The sequence below is a fragment of the Fukomys damarensis genome, unplaced genomic scaffold (assembly GCF_012274545.1).
Source record: "Fukomys damarensis isolate Sample0158 unplaced genomic scaffold, DMR_v1.0_HiC HiC_scaffold_16, whole genome shotgun sequence".
NCBI classification, from domain to species: Eukaryota; Metazoa; Chordata; class Mammalia; order Rodentia; family Bathyergidae; genus Fukomys; species Fukomys damarensis.
In genome coordinates this window covers 88,138,689-88,159,861 of record NW_022900928.1, presented here as the reverse complement: position 1 = coordinate 88,159,861, position 21,173 = coordinate 88,138,689, and the positions used below count along the sequence as shown (strand labels likewise).

The window sequence follows — 21,173 nt, the reverse complement described above, 5'->3', positions numbered from 1 at the left end:
TGAACTCCATGCTGCCAGAGGTTGGGTAACAAACTGGCGTGACACGGAGATGCTCTGGGTATAAGTAATCGTGCGGAATTCTCCTGACCAGAGGACCTGCAACAGCTGAACAAAGCAGCTATTCCTTTTGACTTTTCCTGAGAATTCCTCCTTCAAGCTGCAAATGTATAGGGGCTGGGGATTTAGCTCAGTGGTGCTGGCACCTGCCTGGCAAGCTCAAGGTCCTGAGTTTGATCCCTGTTAGTGGAAAAACAAAAAAAAGCTGCAAATGTATAACTTAGAGTAAAGCGGGCTGTTTACTAGGGTTTATAGTTCTTTTGTTTTGTTTGTTTGTTTGTTTTTTTGAATAAGAGTCTCACTATGTAGTTCAGGCTGGGCTTGAACTCTAAATGTAGCCCCGACTGGCCTCAAACTTGTGGTGATCATCCTGCTTCAGCCTCTGAGTGCTGGGATTACAGGTGTGTGCCACTGTTATGGCTTGTGTCGAGATTGCCCCCCACAAAGCCTCATGTGGTCATAGGTGGAGCTTTTCACAGGTGGCTGGATCTAGGTGTGTGGTGCTGGGATTAGGGTGTACGATTACTAAATTAGTCCACTGGCTGGTCTGGCATAATTCTGGGTGTGGATAATGGGAAGACCCATCCTGGGTGTGGGTGGCACCACCCAAAGGGCAGGTAGCCTGGATGGACACAAAGAGGAAGAAAAAAGGCAGGCCTGCTGCTGCTGCTTCACTGCTTTGCTGCCTTCTGCCTGCCATAAGCTGTTCCTTATGATGCCTGTCTTTCATGCCACTCTGCCTTGGAGCCAGCCCACTATAGACTGACACCTCTACAAACTGTGAGCTAAATAAACCTTTCCTCCTTTCACTTTGGGTGGCAGGTATTTTGTCTCAGCAATGAGAAAACAAGCTAAGATAATCACCATGCCTGGTTTCAGGTAGTAGTTTTATACTGAACTTCCTTATACTATATTTATTTGGAAAATCAACCATTACAACCCTGTACCAAAAATATCTCAAGACACAGCCACAGCTTCTACACAATAGACATATACAGTGCTAATTAGTAAAAGATGGTAAAGATTGCTGCCACTTACCATAGGTGATTTATAGTATCTATGTAGTATATTTATGAAATCTGTGATTGTTAGCATTCCTGGAATAAAGAATTAGATGTTAAAAACAAAACTATAGATACATCACAGAAAACTTTATATGACATTAAACCTACAATGTATAACTGGCTACATAGTGAGTTCTAGGTCAGTCTCAACTACATAGTGAGACCCTGTCTCAAACCCACCCCCCCAAAAAACCCCCCCAAACAAAACCTACAATGTTTATTAAAAAGCTTATATGACATAGTTTAACAACCTTAAGAACAGTTTAGTACATTATTTAAAGCTGTTAATTTATTGTTTATTCCAAACTAGATCAAAATGTAGCTGAAACTAAACTTGATTAAAAGTTTGGAATTCATCAAAGTATGTGGCAAATCAATGAGAGAAAACTGTTAAGAAATATCAAAAAAGAATTGTAGCTACTTGGGAACGACCTATAAAATAAGTGTAATTTGATAAAGTAAGAGAAAGGATCCCATAAGCCTCAGCGCTGTGACACCTAAGAAGAATTCTCTTTTTTTTTTTTTGGTACCAGGGATCAAACTCAGGACCTTGCACTTGCAAGGCAGGCTCAGTAGCACTGAGCTAGATCCCCGGCCCTGGAATTCTAAACACAGTGGTTTTAACAGGGTTGTCAGTCACTCTGTACCTGTTCTGAGCCACACACCAGGACTGCATAGATGAGAAAGCTTCTCCCTGAGAAAATTATAATCTAGAGGGGGAGGCAGACATAAGCAGGGGTTGTTTGTTCGTTTGTTTGATTTTTGAGACAACATTTCACTATTTAGTTCAGGCTGGCTTTGCCTTGAACTCACTGTGTAGCCCAGGCTGGCCTCAAACTCGTGGCGATCCTCCTGCCTCAGCCTCCTGAGTGCTACGATTACAGGTGTGGACTACCATTAGTGGTGGCAATTACAAAATATTGAGCTGAATCTTGATAGACAGTAACAGTGTCATTACATCTCCTGTGATTTACTGGGTGAGGAATGAGTGTTTAAACAAATGTAAGTTATACAATACCGTGAACAGTAAGGACACCCAGCACATTCACACCTTTCATTTGCCCTGTCTAAAGAAAGATGACAGACAGTGACAGAGCTTAGCTGTCACGCAACTCAATGGACTGGCCCAGGGTGGGGTACTAAATTGAGTCTGTTCTCTGCATCTATGAAGATTTGGTTCCCAGGGCTAATAAAGGCATCTGGGCCAAAAGTTGCTAAATGAAAAGAAATTCAACTGTGATTAGGGATGTAGCACAACAGTGCAATGCCTGCCTGGCAAGCATGAGGACCTGAGTTCAATTACCAGTACAAAAAAAAAAAAAAAAGGAATTCAGTTGAAGTGTGATAGATAGCGTTTTGAATTTATCCAGGATGCAAAAGTGAGGACACAGGGCTGGGGATTTAGTTCAGTGGTGCCACCACATGACTTGTAAGCACAAGGTCCCAAGTTCGATCCCCGGTACCAAAAAAAAAAAGATGACACAGCTAGGCATGGTGGTACACACCTGTAATTCCAGCACTCAGAAGACTGAGGCAAGAGGATTGCCATAATCCTGAGGCCAGCATGGGCTACACAGTGGATTCAAGGCCAGCTTGCTTGCTCTACAAACTGAGATCATGTCTCAAACAAAAAAACCAAAATTTGGTAAAAGGTCTACCAGGCTGATGTCAAACCCGCCCAGTGATAAGCCTGGGGGTGCCACACCTGAAGGTCACCCTCCCAAGTCCCATCCTCCCCAGGCCCACACTGCTCACCTACAAAACTCTGCTTTTTACTCTCCCACAGTGGCGCTGCTCGGACACCATTGGCTACCAAAGCAAAAAAGGCCTTTTTCACCTAGAGAAAAGCAAGGAGAACAAAACAAACTTTTAGTGTGTTTTTGGTTCTTTGTTTGAAAAGAGGTCTCGCAGAGGATTCCCTCTGCCTCAGCCTCGAGAGGAGCTGAGATGTGGCACCAGGCTGGCAAAAATAGGCTTTTAAAGTCCACAATTAGGAAGGAAAATACGATCAACCAAATACTCTCAGTTATCTTTGATGACAGACTGCAACTTTGGTAAGCTAAAAATAACTAAACATAAACAAAAACCCTTTTGTATCATACTGAAAGGCATATTGGCATTAGAGATTTTTTTGAAATGGAAATATAATTACCTTCAATTATTTTTTCCCCCCAAGGAAAGTGTATTTCTACTGAATCCCTGTGAAGCCAGAAATATACAATAAAGATGAAATAAATCATCTTCAGAAAGCTGTCTAGTATGACAGATTGATAAATTATCACAATTCAATGTGACTGATACCACCACAGAGATTATACATAAGGTATATATAGTGGAAATCCAATTACAATTGAACATCATAAAATGTTCACAAAATAATAGCTGAGCTGAATTTTTAAGGATAAAAAGCATACTCTCAGCAGATAAGGACAGAAATGCATTCTAAAAAGAAGGAATATGTGTATGTTCTAAAAAATATGTTCTAGTATCTAGTGAAGCTAGAAACCCTAAATTTTTAAAAGCAACATGCTATACCCACTTTGTGATTTTTTTGCCAGCAGCTCAGTGCTACCAGTATTGAGCAATTGTAAAAGGTAGATAGATGGGTTTGAAGAAATCTAGTAGAAAGACAAGGACAAGGCAACAGTTATACAATACCTATTTATTGATCAAGACCCAGGTGAAATGTCATTCCCTCTGTGACAGAGTTTATAATTGAAAATTTAATCTAGCTGTTTCTACAGTACTTTGTAATCAGCTTTATCACATTATATATTACAATGCATTAAAATTTATCTACTTCCCATCTACCAAGACCACTGAACTCTCTAGGACAATTATCAACTAGTATATGGTGGTGACTAATTAACTTATATAGAATTCCATTTCTGCCCTTACAAAACTTATAACTGAAGAAATGAAAAAAGCATACACAAAAAAATATACACTGACATAAACTTGAATTCAGGAAAGAATAAACTTATGGAAATATTAAAGATGAGGCAGCTGCATTTTATATATATATTTTTTGGGGGGGGTTTGACCTGCTCTGTTTCCAACCTGGGCCGGTTCACCCCTCCTTAGGCAACCTGGTGGTTCCCTGCTCCTGGGAGGTCACCATATTGATGTCGAACTTAGTGCGGACACCAATCGGCATAGCGCACTGCAGCCCAGAACTCCTGGACTCAAGTGATCCTCCCTCCTCAGCCTCCCGAATAGCTGGGACTATAGGTGTGCCACCACACCTGGCTTATTTTTTGTTTTTGTTTTTTTTTGATACAGGGTCTCACTATGTAGTTGAGACTGACCTGGAACTCACTATGTTGCGCAGGCTGGTCTCGAACTCACAGTGATCCTACTGCCTCAGCCTCCTGAATGCTGGGGTTACACGCATGTGCCATCATGCCCAGCTTAGCTGCATTATATTTATTCAATTATTTTTCTTATTGTGACTAAAGACTCTTGTATACATAGAGACTTTTATAATTAGCACCACACAAATCAGTGTCAGAGCCTAGTTTCCCCATATGTGGTCAATAATTCATTTGAAAACACTGAAGTTCCATCAAAGTACTTGCATCAATAATTTGCTTTTATGGCTGCGATGTAGCTCAGTGGCTCTGCACCTGCCTGGCAAGCCCAAGGTCCTGAGTTTGATTCTTGGTACAAAAAAAAAAGTGTTTTTTTTTTTTTGTTTTCAGTATGTTCAATAACAAAAGAAGCAGATTTTCTCAATTTCAAGGCTGAGAAAGAAGAGGTATAAAGATATAATATACTTGCACTTTTATACCTTGAGAGACAAACATTCACTTTGTGTCCATTACATCCAGGCACTGTCAGACACGAACCTCTGGCACATGTGCCACAGGGGGCTGTTCATATCACTGAAAGCTCTCAAAGGTTTACCATCCCTGGTCTAGTATCGCAATTACTGTGCACAGCAACTATCCTCTGTGATACTGCAAAGTATCAACCTTCATGATTTAGTAACAGACAAAAGGCCAGGGGTGAAAATGATGGTCTAAATACAGGGCAAAGACAAACAGGAAAAACAGTTCAATCTTATTACTGTGTTTCCCCCGAAATAAGACTAGTTCCCCTATTAGTTTTTGCTCCAAGACACAATAGGGTTTATTTACAGGGAATGTCTTACTTTTTCATGTGCAACAATCTACATTTATTCATGTACAACAATCTACACTTACTCATTTATTCATGTACAAAAATCTACATTTATTCAAATACAGCCAGGCCATCTTCTGGAACATTGTCACAATTCAGTATGACCCCTGTGTTGTAGTAGATGTACTAAGTGCTAAACCTGGCTGACAATCTTAACTGAGGCTTATTTTGGGGGTAGAGATTATATTATAAGCATTCTGAAAAAATCATGCTAGGGCTGATTTCCAGGGAAATGGGGTAATGAACCACGAAATGTATATTAGGGGCCGGGGATTTAGCTCAATGGCACCTAGCCTGCCCTGCAAGCACAGGTCCTGAGTTCAACCCCTGGTAACACACACACACACACACACACACACACACACACACACATACACGCATATTAAAACATATCTAAAAAGCCCATGTAGTGAACGCTTGGTTTCCAGGTCATGGTGCTATGGGAAGAAGTTGGAACCTTCAGGAGCTGGGGTCTGGTAGGAAGTGAGGGATACTGGAACTCTGTCTTCTTCCATCCCCTGTGTCTGCTTCCTGACCACCAGGAGTTCCAGGCCTCCTGTCACGTGTTCCTGTTATGATGCATGGTGCTGCCATAGTCCCTAAAGCACAGAACCATGTACCCATGGACTGAACCCCTGAAACTGTGAGCTGCAACAAACCTTCCCTCCCTGCCACTGCCTCTCTTGGGCATCTGCCACATGAGCCAAAGTGCACTCCCAGAGCTGCTAAAACAAGCTACATTTTAAAGTTCTAGCTCCTAATGCAAAGGTCATTCCAAAACCACTGCTGGTCCCATGAGATTTTTTTTCGCCACAGCTTCTGTCAAGAATCATAAAAAATCCCACTATTTGTGCCATAGATTTTCCTCTGTTGAATTATTTTGGGGAGTAGGATCCCTGAATCAAAGATGTTCAATGTGGCATTATTTTTAGTAATGGAAACTGGAACAGTACCAACATGAAAACTGTGAAATACTAGTATAACAATGAGAAAAGTGTCAAGTAGGGACTAAAATAGTGTAATTATGGAGACTATGCTGAAGTTATCTTACAATAAAAAGTGCAGACTATAAAATGATATATTAAGATAATTATCAAAGAAAAGTAAATAATTAAACTGCTATATTGAGCTGTGGCAATAAGATGTATATTTCTTGTAAAATATTGGTATGCTGTGGTACTTTTTTAATTAAAAGAAAAGTATTATCTTCTAACCAACTATATTAAACTATGTATATATAAATTATATACAAATTATCTTCTGACCAACTAATTATTGATTTAATAGTGAAATGGGTAGAATTAATGGCGCCTAAAGCACACTCTAGGATTAATAATTCACATCAACTTCTTCACTTATTGTGATACTTTTTTTTTTTTTTTTGGTTTTTTTGAGATAGGGTATTTGGGGCTGGGGATTTAGCTCAGCGGTTCGGTGGCCTGCCTTGCAAGCGCAAGGACCCGAGTTCAATCCCCGGTACCCCCCCTCCCCGCAAAAAAAGAGATAGGGTATTTACCCCTATGTAGTTCAGGCTGGCCTTGAACTTGCTACGTAGCAGGCTGGCCTCAACCTTGCGGAGATCCTTCTGGCTCAGCCTCTTGAGTGCTGGGATTACAAGTGTGTGCTACCACACCCAGAATATTTTGTCTTTATGTATGTTTCTGGTTCACCTACAAAGAATCAGAGGGACTACTGGTGGGTAAGAGGGAATCATATTAATTACTTTACATACTTTTTTTTTTTTGATTCAGGGACTTGCTATCTACTCCAGGTAGTCTTGAACTCACTAAACAGCCCAGACTGGCCTCAAACTCACAGCAATCTTCCTTCCTCAGCTTACTGCTAGAATTACAAACACATGCCACCACGCCCATCTCTAGCTTGCTTGCTTGCTTGCTTATTTATTTATTTATTTATTTTGGTACCAGGGATTGAACTTGGGTCCTTGCACTTGCAAGGAAGGCAGCAGAACCACTCCCCCGCCCTTATTTATTTATTTATTTATTTATTTATTTATTTAGGTACCAGGGATTGAACTTGGGTCCTTGCACTTGCAAGGCAGGCAGCAGAACCACTGAGCTAAATCCCCCGCCCTCTAGTTTGCTTATTAAACTGGTTGGAAAAGGTTAGAAAAGGAGCCATCTTTAAAGCCATCAATTGTTTTTCCTGAAATGTGGTTAAAAAAAAAAATTAAAGCCATTTTTTTGGAAGTGAGAAGGGGAGGGATAAGGAAATAATGAAAAGAAAATATGTGAAAAAAGGAAAAAAATGGAAACAAAGTCTTTGTAAATAGGGAAGGGTTAAGGGGGTGAAGGGAGGGCAGTGTATGGGAAAAAATAAGAACCAAGATATACCATGTAAAGATACAAGATCCCAATGATAAGTGTAACTGTACTGTTTGCTTTAAATGTACCAATAAACTTAATGGAAAAAAACCAAACATTTTTTAGGCTCTGTCATGAAATCCAAGTGAGCACAGCCATTGAAAAGCTACTCTAGAAAGCTCTGCATTTGGCCAAAATGAAATAGCCAGATAAGGTGATAAGGTGTTCTCAGGGCATGTGCAGTACTCAAGGAGCTACCCATTTTTTTTTTTTTTTTTAAGATAGGGTTTCCTATGTGGTCCAGGCTGACCTCAAACTCATGGCGATCCTCCTACCTCAGCCTCCCAAGTGCTGGGATCGCAAGCGTGTCCACTATGTCTGAGGGACCTAACATTTTTGAGAGAAATGAAAAGGAAAAGAAGTGTATGGACTGAGGCACACATTCATCCTGGAATTTTTCTGAGGGTATTTTCCAAATCATTGGTAAAGCAATGAATTTCAACAGAAACCTGGAACCTCTTAAACCCCAGACAGGACAGATACAAAGAAAATCATATCTAAAAGCTCATCACAGACAGGAGGCTGAGGAACCCAGGCAGAAAGTCAGCCAGGAGGAATAAAGTCCTTAGCTCTCAGAGGAACAAGCACCAAAGCGCAGCTGTCTTTTCACAAGAACAACAATCAGGAGATAACAGGAAGAGCTTCAGGATGCTAAAGGAAAAACCTACCAACCCACAGAACCATCTGGTAAAAACACCTTTCCAAAAAGCCCAGCAAAGTAAGATTTTATTTAGACAGAGTTGGAGAAAGCTGTCCCCAACCTGCATTGCAAGAAATACTGAGGGAGGTCTTCATCTCAGAAGGGAAGATTCTAGAAATGCCAGGGACTGAGGGGAAAGTCAGCAAGGGTAGACATGTGGGCAAACAAAAATACACATGGAGCCAGCGTGGTGGCGCATGCCTGTGATCCCAGAACTTGGGAGGCTGAGGCAGAAGGATCGTGTAAATTAGAGGCCAGCCTGACCTACATAGTGAGACCATGTCTCAAAAAAGACAAAACAAAACAAAAATAAATCAATCAATAAGTAAAACCAAATTAAAACCTAGGAAAGATATTGCTGTTGGCTTAATTGGCTGTTTCACTATTTAATGTTTATACTTTGTACAAATGATCACATATGGTTCCAACAGCTTTCAACAAGTATTTTAATATTATAGAATTTCATCAAAATTCAAATTGAAAACAATGACACCTGCATACGTGGGGGTTTAATAGCAGCACTCAAATATGATGACTGTTCTTCCAGAAGAGAAAAATTTTCTGCTTCCCCACAATAACTTCTCTGACTAAGTTGCTGCCTAAGCGCCCTTACTAAATGTCTCAGGGCCACTGGAAACAGAACACAGAGCAAGTGACTAAACAGCACCCGATTTTTTTGGCGGGGGTAGGGGTATCAAACTTGGGACCTTGTGCTTGTGAGGCAGGCAGAGGAACCACTGAGCTAAATCCCTGGCCCCCAGTACCCCCAGGGGTACTGAGCATTGAACCCAGTGTCTCTGCACCAAGCTACATCCCTAGCCCTTTGCATACATTTTTATTTGAAGACAGGGTCTTGCTACATCACTAAGTTGCCCAGACTGGCCATGAATTTGAGATGGTCCTGCCTCAGCCTCCCAGAGTGCTGGGACTACAGGCAGGTGTCACTGTGTCTGGCCAGCACGATGGCATGGATATTACGAATGGACACTGTGTGCTGAACTGAATTAATTCTGAGTGTAGCTTAACTGAGATGCCACAGGGCCAGTGGCAAGGTTCAGAGGGAAAAAGACACTAAAATTCAGTGTGAAGCAGCATCCACTCTGCAGGGAAGTAAAACCTGCACTAGAGTCAAGTGACTGCCACCCCTCTGGTCCAGGGCTGAGCTGCTGAACTGCTAACATCAAGGCTTTACTTTCCACTTGAAACATTATTTCTGTGTATCCACCCTGCAGCAAGGTCTCACATCCCTCTGGTTCCCTGTTCTCCCCGTGAGAGAACAAACACTTTCATTTCTTACCCTGCACTAGCATCACCAGGAGAGACTTCGATTTCCTATTTTGATGTCACCCAAAGGAACTGTGGATATGTGTATACTGTGGAGATCCTCCTGCCTCAGCATTTTCAATCTTCAGAGACCGAAGATAACATTCCAAAGTGCATAAGCTACTCTGCTTGAGTCTCTAAGGCGTTGATGTTCAGTGAAAGAAATCAGATGCACAAGCTTAGCTGGACTTGGTGGTGCATGCCTGAAATCCCAGCTCTTGTGAGGCTGAGGCAGGAGAATTGCTAAGAGTTTGAGGCCAGTGTGAGCTACAAAGTGAGTTCAAGGCCAGCCTGGACTATACGGTGAGATCCTGTCTCAAAAGATAAACAGAAAGCAAAAGCTTAAATATGACATGGTTAACCTAAAGTATAACTAAAGACTGAAGTGCACAAGACACACACAGAGCCTTCAAGAGGGACACAGGAGTAAGCAGGGTCATGGCACCTGCAGCTTTTGTTACATAATGCCTACTGAAAAGTGGCTTTCCTAACAATCCATGCAGGGCTTGAGGGGCAACTCAGAACTACACTTAGAAAATTTTCCATTACAGAGGCTCCAGTGTTTCAGTGAATCGGTAAACAGGACAAGGTGAGAACTGGTGGTGATCTAGCTCAGATTTAATCTGCAGGGAAAAAATCTTTTCTTTTCCATGGACACACATTTGGTTCAATCTATCCTTTAAAAAATTTACATTGTAATAGGATTCTCCAAAGACCAAATGTGGTAATTACCTGTCACGGTGGGGAATACAATATTAATTCAAAGATGAGTTTTGAAATAGTAAGCAGGCCTGGATGTCTCTGTGGGTTCTGGCAACCAGATGCCAAGCAGTGCACCTGGGCTCCCAAAAATGGGGCGCTGGTCCCTAGGATGCAGCGCTACCGCTATAGTTTTGCTCCAATTTGCACTAATTAAGTTAGCTGCGAAACTTTTAGAATGACTGCTGATGAAAACCTAAAGTCCTTCCAAATGTCCTGTTTGCTAGGAGAGGTGGTGCATGCCTGTGATCCCAGCAACTGGGAGGCTAATGCAGGAGGAACTCTGTGAGCTGAGGCCAGCCTCGGTTACATTCTGAGACCTTATCTCAAAAATAAACTCCCACGATCGCCTCCTGGGAAATGTTGTGGACTGAATGCTTGCGATTATGTGTTGCGTTTGGCAGCTACATGGGTTGTTTCTGGGGAATAACAGGGAGGGTGAGGAACAGGTACAGCAACTGCTATTTTTCACTCTGAGCTTTTTGTACCACATGACATTTAAAACTGCTTATATGCACTTTGAAAAATTCTAAATTAGCCAAGAGTGTACATTTGTCTCATGTTCAAGTCCCTCAGAGCTCTTGGCCTGCAGTTTGAGTCTTTAGTGGAAAACTGATTCACTATTGTTTTCTTAGTTCTATATATAACATACTATAGCTCAGTGGTGCTGCCATCTGCCTCGCAAGCTCAAGGACCCAAGTTCGATACCCAGTAGCCCTCCCCGCAAAAAAGAACTAAGCATTATTAGCCACAGCAATAAGACAAGAGAAAGAAATAAAAGCAATAAAGATAGGAAAGGAAGAAGTGAAACTGTCATTATTTGCTGATATGATACTCTACATAGAAGACATAAAAACTCCACCAAAAGACTTCTAGACTTAATTGACAGATTCAGTAAAGTAGCTGGATATAAGGCAAATACTAAAAAATCAATAGCCTTCTTGTACACAAATAACAGACTGAGTGAAATCTGGGCAACAATCCCTTTCACAATATCATCCAAAGAAATGAAATATCTAGGAATCAATCTAACAAAGGAAACAAAAGATCTCTACATTGAGAACTACAACATTCTGAAAAAAGAGATTGAAGAGGATATAAGAAAATGGAAAGACATCCCTTGTTCCTAGGTAGGAAGAATCAATATAGTGAAAATGGCCATACTTCCAAAACTGCTATACAGATTCAATGCAATCCCTATTGAAGTCCCAACAGTATATTTCACAGAACTAGAGAAAACAATACAAAAATTCATTTGGAATCAATAGAGACACAGTGGGGGGGTGTATCACAATCCCCAGCGTGAAACTATACTACAAAGCCACTGTGATTAAAAAACAGCATGGTACTGGCAAAGAAAGAGACCCGAGAATCAGTGCAACAGATTAGAAGATGCAGAAACAACTCCTGACATATTCAGCTACCTCATTTTTGACAAAGGAGCCAAACACCCTCACTGGAGGAAAGATAGCCTCTTTAATAAATGGTGTTGGAAAAATTGGATTTCAACTTGTCAAAAATTAAAATTAGACCTGTATCTTTCACCATGCACTAAACTAAAATCCAAGTGGATCAAAGATACAAACATTAAAACAGAAACACAACTTGCTGAAAGATAAGTTAGGTAGAACTCTTTAAGATTTCAGCATAGGAAAAGACTTTATGAACAAATCCTCAGTAGAATGGGAACTAGCTCAAAGAATCAACAAGCTTTTTATTTTTTTATTTTTTGGGGTACTGGAGATCAAACTTGGGTCCCTGCACTTGCAAGGCAGATGGTGGAACCACTGAGCTAAATCCCTGGCCTGATAAGCTTTCTAAAAAGCTTCGGCACTGCCAGAGAAATCACAAGCAGAGCTAAGAGGCAACCCACAATGTGGGAAAAAATTTTTACCAGCTGTTCCTCATACAAAGGTCTACTATCTAGAATATATAAAGAACTCAAAAAACCCAGACCCTCCAAATATAAAGACCCAATTAAAAAATGGGCATGTGAAATGAACAGACATTTCTCAAAGATGTAAAAGCAGCAAATAAACATGAAAAAATGTTCGACATCACTGGTCATTCCAAAGATGCAGATGAAAACGACACTGAGATTCCTTTCCCACCACTAAAGAATGTCTGTTATCAAGGAATCAACCAATAACAAATGCTGCCAGGGCTGTGTGGAGAAGGAACCCTTCTGCACTGTTGGTGGGAGTACAGACTGGTGCAACCACTGTGAATACCTCAAACAACTAGGATTAGAAGTCACATTTGACCCAGCTATTTCCCTGCTGGGTATCTTCCCAAAAGAATTAAAAGAATCATACCACAGTGATATATGGAAACAGCCCAACTGCCCATCAACTGGAGATTAGATAAAGAAGATGTGGTTTTTAATAAAATGGAATACTACTCAGCCATAAAGAATGAGAAACTAGCCAGACGTGGTGGCGCATGCCTGTAATCCCAGCATTCGGGAGGCTGAGGCAGGAGGATCACTGTGAATTCAAGACCAGCCTGGGCTATCTAGAATATAGTGAGTTCGAGGTCAGTCTCAACTACACAGTAAGACCCTGTCCCAAAAAACCCAATAAAACAAAACAAAAACAAAAACAAAAAAAGAATGAGAAACTAGAGATATTTATAGTTAAATGGACGCACATTGAGACAATACTCTTAAGTGAAATTAACAAGTCACACGTGTATATACCGAATAGTTTCTCTGGTGTGAAAAACTAAAAGTGTAAATAAGGATCAAAAGGTATAATTGGGCTGGCGGGAGGCACGGGAAGCAAGTGCTGAACATGTCTGGGGACAGCAGCTGCAGTCAGACCCTGAGCTGAGACAACCCCGCCACTTGCTGGGTGGTTCCTGGCGATGGAGTCCAGCTGCTGCCCAAGGACCACAGCACAACCCCTGGTGGGATGCTCTTCAGCACCACTCCAGGAGGGACCAGGATCATCTATGACTGGAAATTCCTGATGGAGTGTCGGAACTGCCCTCTGGCCAAAACGCCCCTGAGGGACCTGTCCACCATCCCTGGGGTGACCAGCCATAGCAGTGATGAGTCCTCCACAGAAGCCAGCCAGTCAACTGCACAGCAGTCCAGAAGGCAAGCCGGTGGGCGTGAAGAGTCACTGTTTGAGATGGACATTTAAAGGACCAGCCATCAGATAGGGAGGTGCTTCTGGGCTCCTCAGGCCTTCTCAGGAGAAGGACCATGCCAGCCAGCCTCAGCAACACTCACGTCCACGGCAGGAGTCGGGTGTGGGGCTGGCTGCCTGCCCCTGCCTCACCCAGGGCTCCTGCCCCCACCTTGGAACACCAGCACAGACCTTCTCATACCTCTAATGTGGGGAGCTACTACCCAAGGGGTCTCTCTTGTCCCTACGCTGCAACCAATTGCCAGCAAGTGGATACAGATGCCCTTCTGAACGACTGTCAGCTTCCCTCATCCCTTCCTTAGGTTGGGGAGTCTGGGAAAGCTCCCCTCCTCTTCCTTCCCCAAGAGAGGAAATAAAAGCCACCCTCATCCCAGGGCCACCACAGGGGCCCTATCTGATCTCTTTTTAACCTTAAAAAAATGTATAATTGATATTGTATAATAGGAAGAAAAGGTGTAAAAGAGGAAGTGGAAGGGGTAGGGGAAAGGTAAAAAGGGAAAGGAAAAAAATATGTGGAAAAAAAAACCACATGGGAACAATGTCTCCGTAAACAGGGAAAGGTGGAGGGGCTAAAGGGAGAGCTGGGGAATGGGGAAAAGCAAGAACCAAGATAAGTCATGAAACAAGATCCCAATGATGAATGTAACTGTATTGTATACCTAAAATGTACCAATAAACTTAATAAAGATAAAAAAAGAGTAATTTTGTTTTGTTGTTTTGTTTTTTGAGATAGGCTCTCAGTATGTAGTCCAGGCTGGCCTTGAACTATGAAGCCCAGGCTGCCTTGAACTCATGGTGATCCTACTGCCTCAGCCTCTCACAGTGCTGGGATTATAGCCATGAGCCACCACATCTAGCTAATACAGTTTTTTTTTTTGGTACTGGGGATGGAACTTGGGACCTTGCACCTGCAAGGCAGGTGGCAGAACCACTGAGCTCAATCCCTAGCCCTAATATGGCTTTTTGAAACACTTTTTCGGGATATCAATCATTATTAGCTATCTCTCCTATTTTCAAGTCATCCGTAAAATAGAAGATATTACTCACAACATCAATATTTGCATCAATTCCAAATGTTAACTGCCCTTTTTAAAAAAAAATTTTCTGGTGCCTCGTGGTTGCTAGACAAGCACTCTACCACCAAGCTCCATCTGCAACCGCAGACCATTCTCCCAAACTCTGCAGAGTGGGGAGTGTAAGAAACCTCTGGTGGCCACCAGTGTCTTAGCCATGGGGCAGCTCACGTGGGACTGAGATGCCAAAGTGCTGGTGAGTTACAAGAGCACAGAGACAGAAGGGGAGTCACCATGGGGACAGGCTGCAGAGGGGCCAGAGACTTCAGGGAACTGCCCCGGAAGTGTGCCAGCTGGAATGTCACCCACCAGCCAGAGGCCACAGTGGGGTAGAGTCTCAGGAACCTGTGCCAAGCAGCAGGGGCTGGGACAGGAGAAGTGGGAATGGGTTTCACAGTGGCCCCCAAGGTAGGGGGTCCCACACAGTGAGAAAGTTGGCTCTGGGCTAAGAGTCAATGCCCATTCTTTTAAGTCTTGGGAGCCATTCATTTGCCCTCTGTGCTGCCAGACTACACTAGTCTCCTAGGACATCACTCAGCTTTGTTGTCTGTTCAGTAGAAACACTGATAAGCCTGTCAGTGTGTTGCCATACCCACAGTCTTCAGGGACCTGCACGATTCTACAAGGGTCATCCAAGGCCCCTGTCCTCTCTCTCCCTGCCTGACATCAGGTCTCAGGTCCACAGCGTTGCCGATACTAGGAGCAGCCAGATGAGCTCTTTTCTGAGACCCCTATTGTACTTGAATGCGACCCACGTGGGTCAGAAATCAGATGTGGTTTGTGCAGAAAGGCATCTCCTCTAATCTCTAAATTGTCTTGGGCTTTAATTTCCTCTAATCACTATTTATTTCACCCTTTCCAGTTTGAAGATTATTTTCCTTCATAATGAAGGAAGCACAACTTGCATTAAAAGACTTCACATTCTCTTTATCCACACTATTGGCACTGACCTTGAATAAGAGGAGTATCCTCTCTTCTTCTTACTTTGCAAAATAATCAAGCACCCCACATCCCTTTGTGCATCTGAATTTTAACCACAAACTAAGATTATACTGGGTGGCCTTCTTCTAGTCATGCCCTTCAAATTTCCTTTTGATTATACACTCTTCATTCTTCAATTCTCCCATGTTCTTTGAAAAAATAAGTGTTTGCCAAAAGCTACTTATTTTCTTTTTCCCTGGCATTACTACAAATTGTATTGCATGGCATAATTTAGACAGCAAAATAAAGTAGTACTGGGCTGTAATCCAAGCTACAAAATAAATATTCCTGAATCTACATTGAAATAAATGGTTAAATAAATACTAAATGAAGGAAAAGATATGCATTTATTGCAAAAAATTTCCAACTAACTCATGCAGATGCTTCAACCCCACAAAGATAAAGCATAACTGCTCATTCCCTAAGGCTGGGCTGCACACTGTAACTTCTATTAGAGATTAGGGAATAGGAAGGAGGAAAAAGAGAGTGAGTTCACAGTGAAGATAGCCAATAATACCTCAGCTGGTGATCAAGAGTAAGAGTTACAAGTCATGTGGTAGTAAGTGCCTTTGAGATGTGGTCTTCTTCCCCAAACTGATAATCCTGTTCTAATCATGACACAAATATGAGGCATTTCAATAGAGGGAACTTGGCGAAACATGTAACCAATACTCTCCAGTCCTGCTATGTGGTCAATAACAAGGAAAAGTCTGAGAAACTCATGACCAAGAGGGGCCTACAGAGACAGGATGACTAAATATTACCAGTAACCTAGATGGGATCCTCGAAGAGAAAAATCACATTAGGTAAAAACCAAGGAAATGTGAATAAAGTATGTTAATTTTGACATATATATATACACAACAATAATGTAAAGTGTCAAAAATAAATTGGGTGTGGAGTATAAGGGAATTTTCTGTTCTATCTTTGAAACACTTCTGTAAATTTAAACTACTCTGTTTATTGAAAAAATAAAGCAACAGTTCAGCATCGCTGAAAAAAACCTGACCATGTTACCTTTGTGAGAAGAGCTATTTAATAATTCTTAATGTTTACTGCTAATTTTAGGATTGATGATTCTGTGATGAAATACTATGTATTTTGGGGCTTTAACAACACTTGAGGTGTCATCTTTTAGAATCACTAACTTGTACTTATTCTTACTGGGAAAGGGATATGTCTTCTTTTTTACACTGTTCCCACAGTTACGGTCTCAGTTCCAAACTTGTGATGCTGGGAATTTGTAGATCACATTTCAGTATTGTCAGCTGGTTCTACTTTATGCTCCAACAATAAAGGAGGCTAGCAAGGGACTCAAAATTGGAGGAGGAAGGACTTGCTGCTTCCTGTCTGTACCCTCTGGGCTTCCTGCTTGCACCTGTGGACTTCCTGCTTGCAGCCTATGGTCTTCCTGTCTGCAACCTGTGGACTTCCTGTATGCTGCCTGTGATTTCCTGACTTCAGCCTATGGGATTCCTGCCTGCTGCCTGTGAGCTGTCTGCATGCTGTTCTTGTGAACTGCAACCCAGCACTGCCTTACTTTGGCACCTGCTTCCTTCCTGCTGCAGTAGCTGAATCAGTCAGCTGTTTTTCCATTATACGTAGAATGATCTTCATGGCCTAGCATCCCTCATACCTGCATGACTCCTTAGAGCACCGGTGCGAAACTGTGCAGTGCATGAGAGCCAGAGTAAAACATGCACTGCTGGGTCTTGCCTCTAAGATCCTGAGTCAATAGGTCTGAGATGGGACCAGTCATTTGCATTTTATAAATTCCTCGCTTATGTTGAAGTTGTGATGTGGGAACCAGAGTGTGAGAACACTGCTTTAAAGGTCTTTGTTTACCCTTTCATTTACCCATTCACTTATATCCTATTAACATGTTTATGCTAATTTTCTGTTCAAATGACTGAGTGGCTTCTGGCTCCTGACTGGCAGAGAAATGAGCACCAGGAATGGTTCCCAGACACAGGGATTTGGCCTTGATGTCCTAACCTTGGGCTCAAACAGTGCAAAGCTCTATCACTGGGAACTGGGTTCCTATTCTCCAGGCGAGCTATGGCCCTGTGACAAAACAGACAGCAACTGGGACTATCATAATATCCCCCTACCCCCAGCTGTTGGAAGCCCAGGCACAAGAAGCTGCTGCACTGGTCACTGAAGTAGAACCTAGGACCACAAGACTCGGTGTGGGACAGAGCTTGGAAAGAGAAAATGAGCAGTCAGGGTGTGGACGTGCAGTCCCACAGATCCAAAAGATTCTCATCTCCCACAGCTGTAGAGCTGATGCTTCCAAATACAGCATGGATGTAATGGCGTGAAGTGGATACCCTATTGACTTCAAAAGCCTCAAGCATCCTTTCATAGAAGTTTGGCCCTGATTTGGGGGCATGGGACCTTTGTACCAGGCACAGGGACACAAGGATGGACTGAAGCAAAGCTGGGATTCCTAAATCTCAAGGTGATGCTAAGCCTCTGTAGCTGTGCAAAGGTCTGGCTCCATGAGGATTACCTTTGCTTGGAATCCTGGAGACAAACACACCTTCCTGGGCGCACATTGCAAGTTGCTCACTTCCTCAGGACAATTCCAGCCAGCCCTGGGGGCCCTGGAGGAACAGTCGGCTCATCACAGAAAGCACCCTACAACAGTTTTTTTTTTAAATCTGGAAACCCAGAAGCCTGTTGGGATAGGTTCTTCCCAGAAGGAAAAATTTAATGCTGATTTGGCAGCATTTCCTGCTGTGGGAGGACTTATCAGAAACCACCCACCTACTGATTAGGGCATTAACAACTTCAGGCTGACTGACTTCAACCCAGGGCACTGTTAAATCTGAGATTAACAGGTGAAGATGCCGGGACTTGTGTGGCATCCAGAAGGGAGCCAAAGGCTCAGGGAGACAGGAGCATGGCACAGATTCAGTGTGCAACTGCACACCTGCACACTCATCCCCAGAGGACCCTGCGTGTAGGCAGAGCCTCTTCTCCATGCTTCTGAGATCGCAGGCCACATGCACAGCAGGAGGCAGCTGACACAGTGACAATGTCCCATTCTGGATATTCCCCAGGAGCACAGGGCTAGTGACAAGGCAGGCACAGGTCCTCATCAAGGGGAACCAGGAAGGAGAGGGATAAGAATGGTCTGACCTACCGGGTCTTTGTTTCCCAAGAATGAAGGAGACTCTCAGCCTTCTGAAATGTCACCTGGTCTATATAAGGAAAACTCTGACCAGAGGGGTCAAAGACCTGACTGCAATTGTCAGACTGGAGAGCGCTCTGCTCTCACCAGCTTCTGACTAAGCCAGTTCAAAGTGCCAGGCCCAGGCACTTGCAGAGGGAAACATGAGTTTTCCAGAGGTACTAGGTAGTGGTTCCGAATAGCCACTAATCCTCAGAGCCCAAAATGCCACCTGGTCTGCTGGTCAGAGTAGGGGTCATGGTCATCAGGCTACGGAGGACATCACAGCCCAGGTCTGAATGACCAGGGGCACAGCAGCTTGCAGCACCTGGCCATGCACATCTTGGCTCCTGAATCACTGATTCTCAGCGCGCGCGCGCACACACACACACACACACACACACACACACACACACACACACACACATATATTTTTTTTTGGTGCGGTTCTAAAGACTGAATCCAGGGCCTTCCCAATGAGCTACATCCCTAGCCCTTTTGGTTATTTCTCAAGACAGAATCTCACTAGATTATCTGTCTGGGCCTGAACTTGTGATCCTCCTACTTCAGCCTCCCAGACTGCTGGGATACCAGGTGTGTACTGCCCTGCTTGGCTTCCCACTGGCTAGCTGACCCTCATAGGGGGATGGGAGGAAGAGCTGAACAGGAAGCCCCTGGATTTTCGTCTTGTCACTAGGTTGGGCAACCAAATGCAGAAGCACATGCCTAAGGAGGTTGTACCTTGGAAGGATAGCACCTGTCACCATGAAACACTGGGTGGGACTTCTGGAGGCCACATGTCCACACATACCTACATGTGCTCTTCTGACATAGGTACCAAGTGACTCTGTGAGCTGTTCTTAGAAGGCCCTGAACAAGAGTAGGCTGGGTGAGGACATCTGTTCTTCCCAGGGCCTTAGGACTTGACAGGTTAGCCTCCCTCAACAAGAAATGCCCAGGGCACCCAATGTGGACATGTCCTCTTTGGGAGCAGTTCCTGGATTACTGCTAGGCTGTGGTGGAGATGGAATGGCCACATAGGGATGCAGAATACCTGGCAGCCTGAATGCCCCCCATGAATGTGAGATTGTTGAGCCTCCAGACTGCACTGGGGGCGGGCAGGGCAGCCCCCAGCGTTGAGTGCACCCTGCCCTGAAGTGCAGGACTCAGCCCACACCTGTGCCATGCTGTCCCTTCCCCCCTTTTGTACCCCTGGTCTCGGATGGAAAACTGGGCTTGCTCCTCAGAAGCTTCTCACTACGGGTGCTGCACAGCAGCCCTGGGACCATGCAGGTGATAACACCCCAGCAAGCCAAATGTCACCTGATTTCAATCTCTTCCTCCTCTTCTATTTCTCAATTTTTTCCCCTCTAACGCCTTTTACATTTTTCTCCCCTAAGGTTAAAATCAACATATTGAGGGTTTATTTACTTCATAAAATTTTCTGATTTGTTTTAGATTTTGTTACAGAACCACAAATCTAGTTCACATGGTTAAAGCTGGCAAATTAATAGTTACCAGTTTATCATTTTCTAGGCTGTGTTTGATGTGATTGTTATTGCTAGTGGTATCACTTTAGCCCAGGTGACATAACTGTGCTAATCAATTGTTGCTCCTGGTATACCAAGACTGAGATTGCCTAAGGGTGTTAAAAAATAGTACAGGTCAGTGCCAAAGAAGCAGGGGCTGGGCCAAGGAGGTCACAGGTTCTCATCCCCAATAAATTGAAAAGGTAGGATCTTGCAAAGACTCAAAACTCAAAAGCCAGCTACCTTTGGAAGACAATTCTGACAAGTCATTTCCTAAGGGTTCTAAATACTAGCAATAATACTTGCTAGTAAGAATAATACTTGCCACAAGCAATTTAAAAGCAGCAACCGAGGAATTAAATAAACAAAAAAAGAAAATGAAAATGCTTAAAAAAAATGCAACCCCAGACATTCAGCTCACCAAAGGCAAACCCAGGGAGCAATGAGGTGGAACAATCTGAAAGCCATCCACAGGGACTCTTTCAAGTGGTTACAGTGAAAGTAAAAGAGCAGATAAATGAGGCTTTAGCAAAAAAATAAAATCAGTGCCAGGTGTGGAGGCTCATGCCTATAATCCTAGCACTTGGGAGGCTGAGGCAGAAGGATTGCTGCAAGTTTGAGGCCAGCCTGGGATACTAAGTGAGTTCAGGGTCAGGCTACAAAGTAAGACCCTATCTCCAAAAAAATAAATCAGAAATAATTTCTCAGATAACTACAGAGATGGTCACCAGAATGAAAGACATACAGGCCTGCGACCACCCGGCGGCGTGCGCGCGAGCTCCCGGCCTGCGCGG

At 43.2% G+C, this 21,173-nt stretch overlaps 2 protein-coding genes across 2 annotated transcripts in view; one reads left to right on the top strand and one right to left on the bottom strand.

Annotated features, from left to right (window-relative positions):
- Prkag2 (protein kinase AMP-activated non-catalytic subunit gamma 2) overlaps positions 1 to 21,173 on the bottom strand; it is a 243,229-nt gene that overhangs the window by 15,704 nt on the left and 206,352 nt on the right. Inside the window, exons 10-11 of the mRNA XM_033763960.1 lie at positions 2,877 to 2,958; positions 1,096 to 1,154 (exon numbers count right to left, since the gene is read on the bottom strand). Coding sequence (XP_033619851.1) covers positions 1,096 to 1,154; positions 2,877 to 2,958 — 141 coding nt within the window. The remainder of the gene's footprint in view (positions 1 to 1,095; positions 1,155 to 2,876; positions 2,959 to 21,173) is intronic.
- On the top strand, positions 13,191 to 13,615 carry LOC104871571 (eukaryotic translation initiation factor 4E-binding protein 1-like). The gene is given in 1 exon segment (XM_010637535.2): positions 13,191 to 13,615. A coding segment is annotated over 1 exon segment (354 nt). The 5' UTR covers positions 13,191 to 13,261.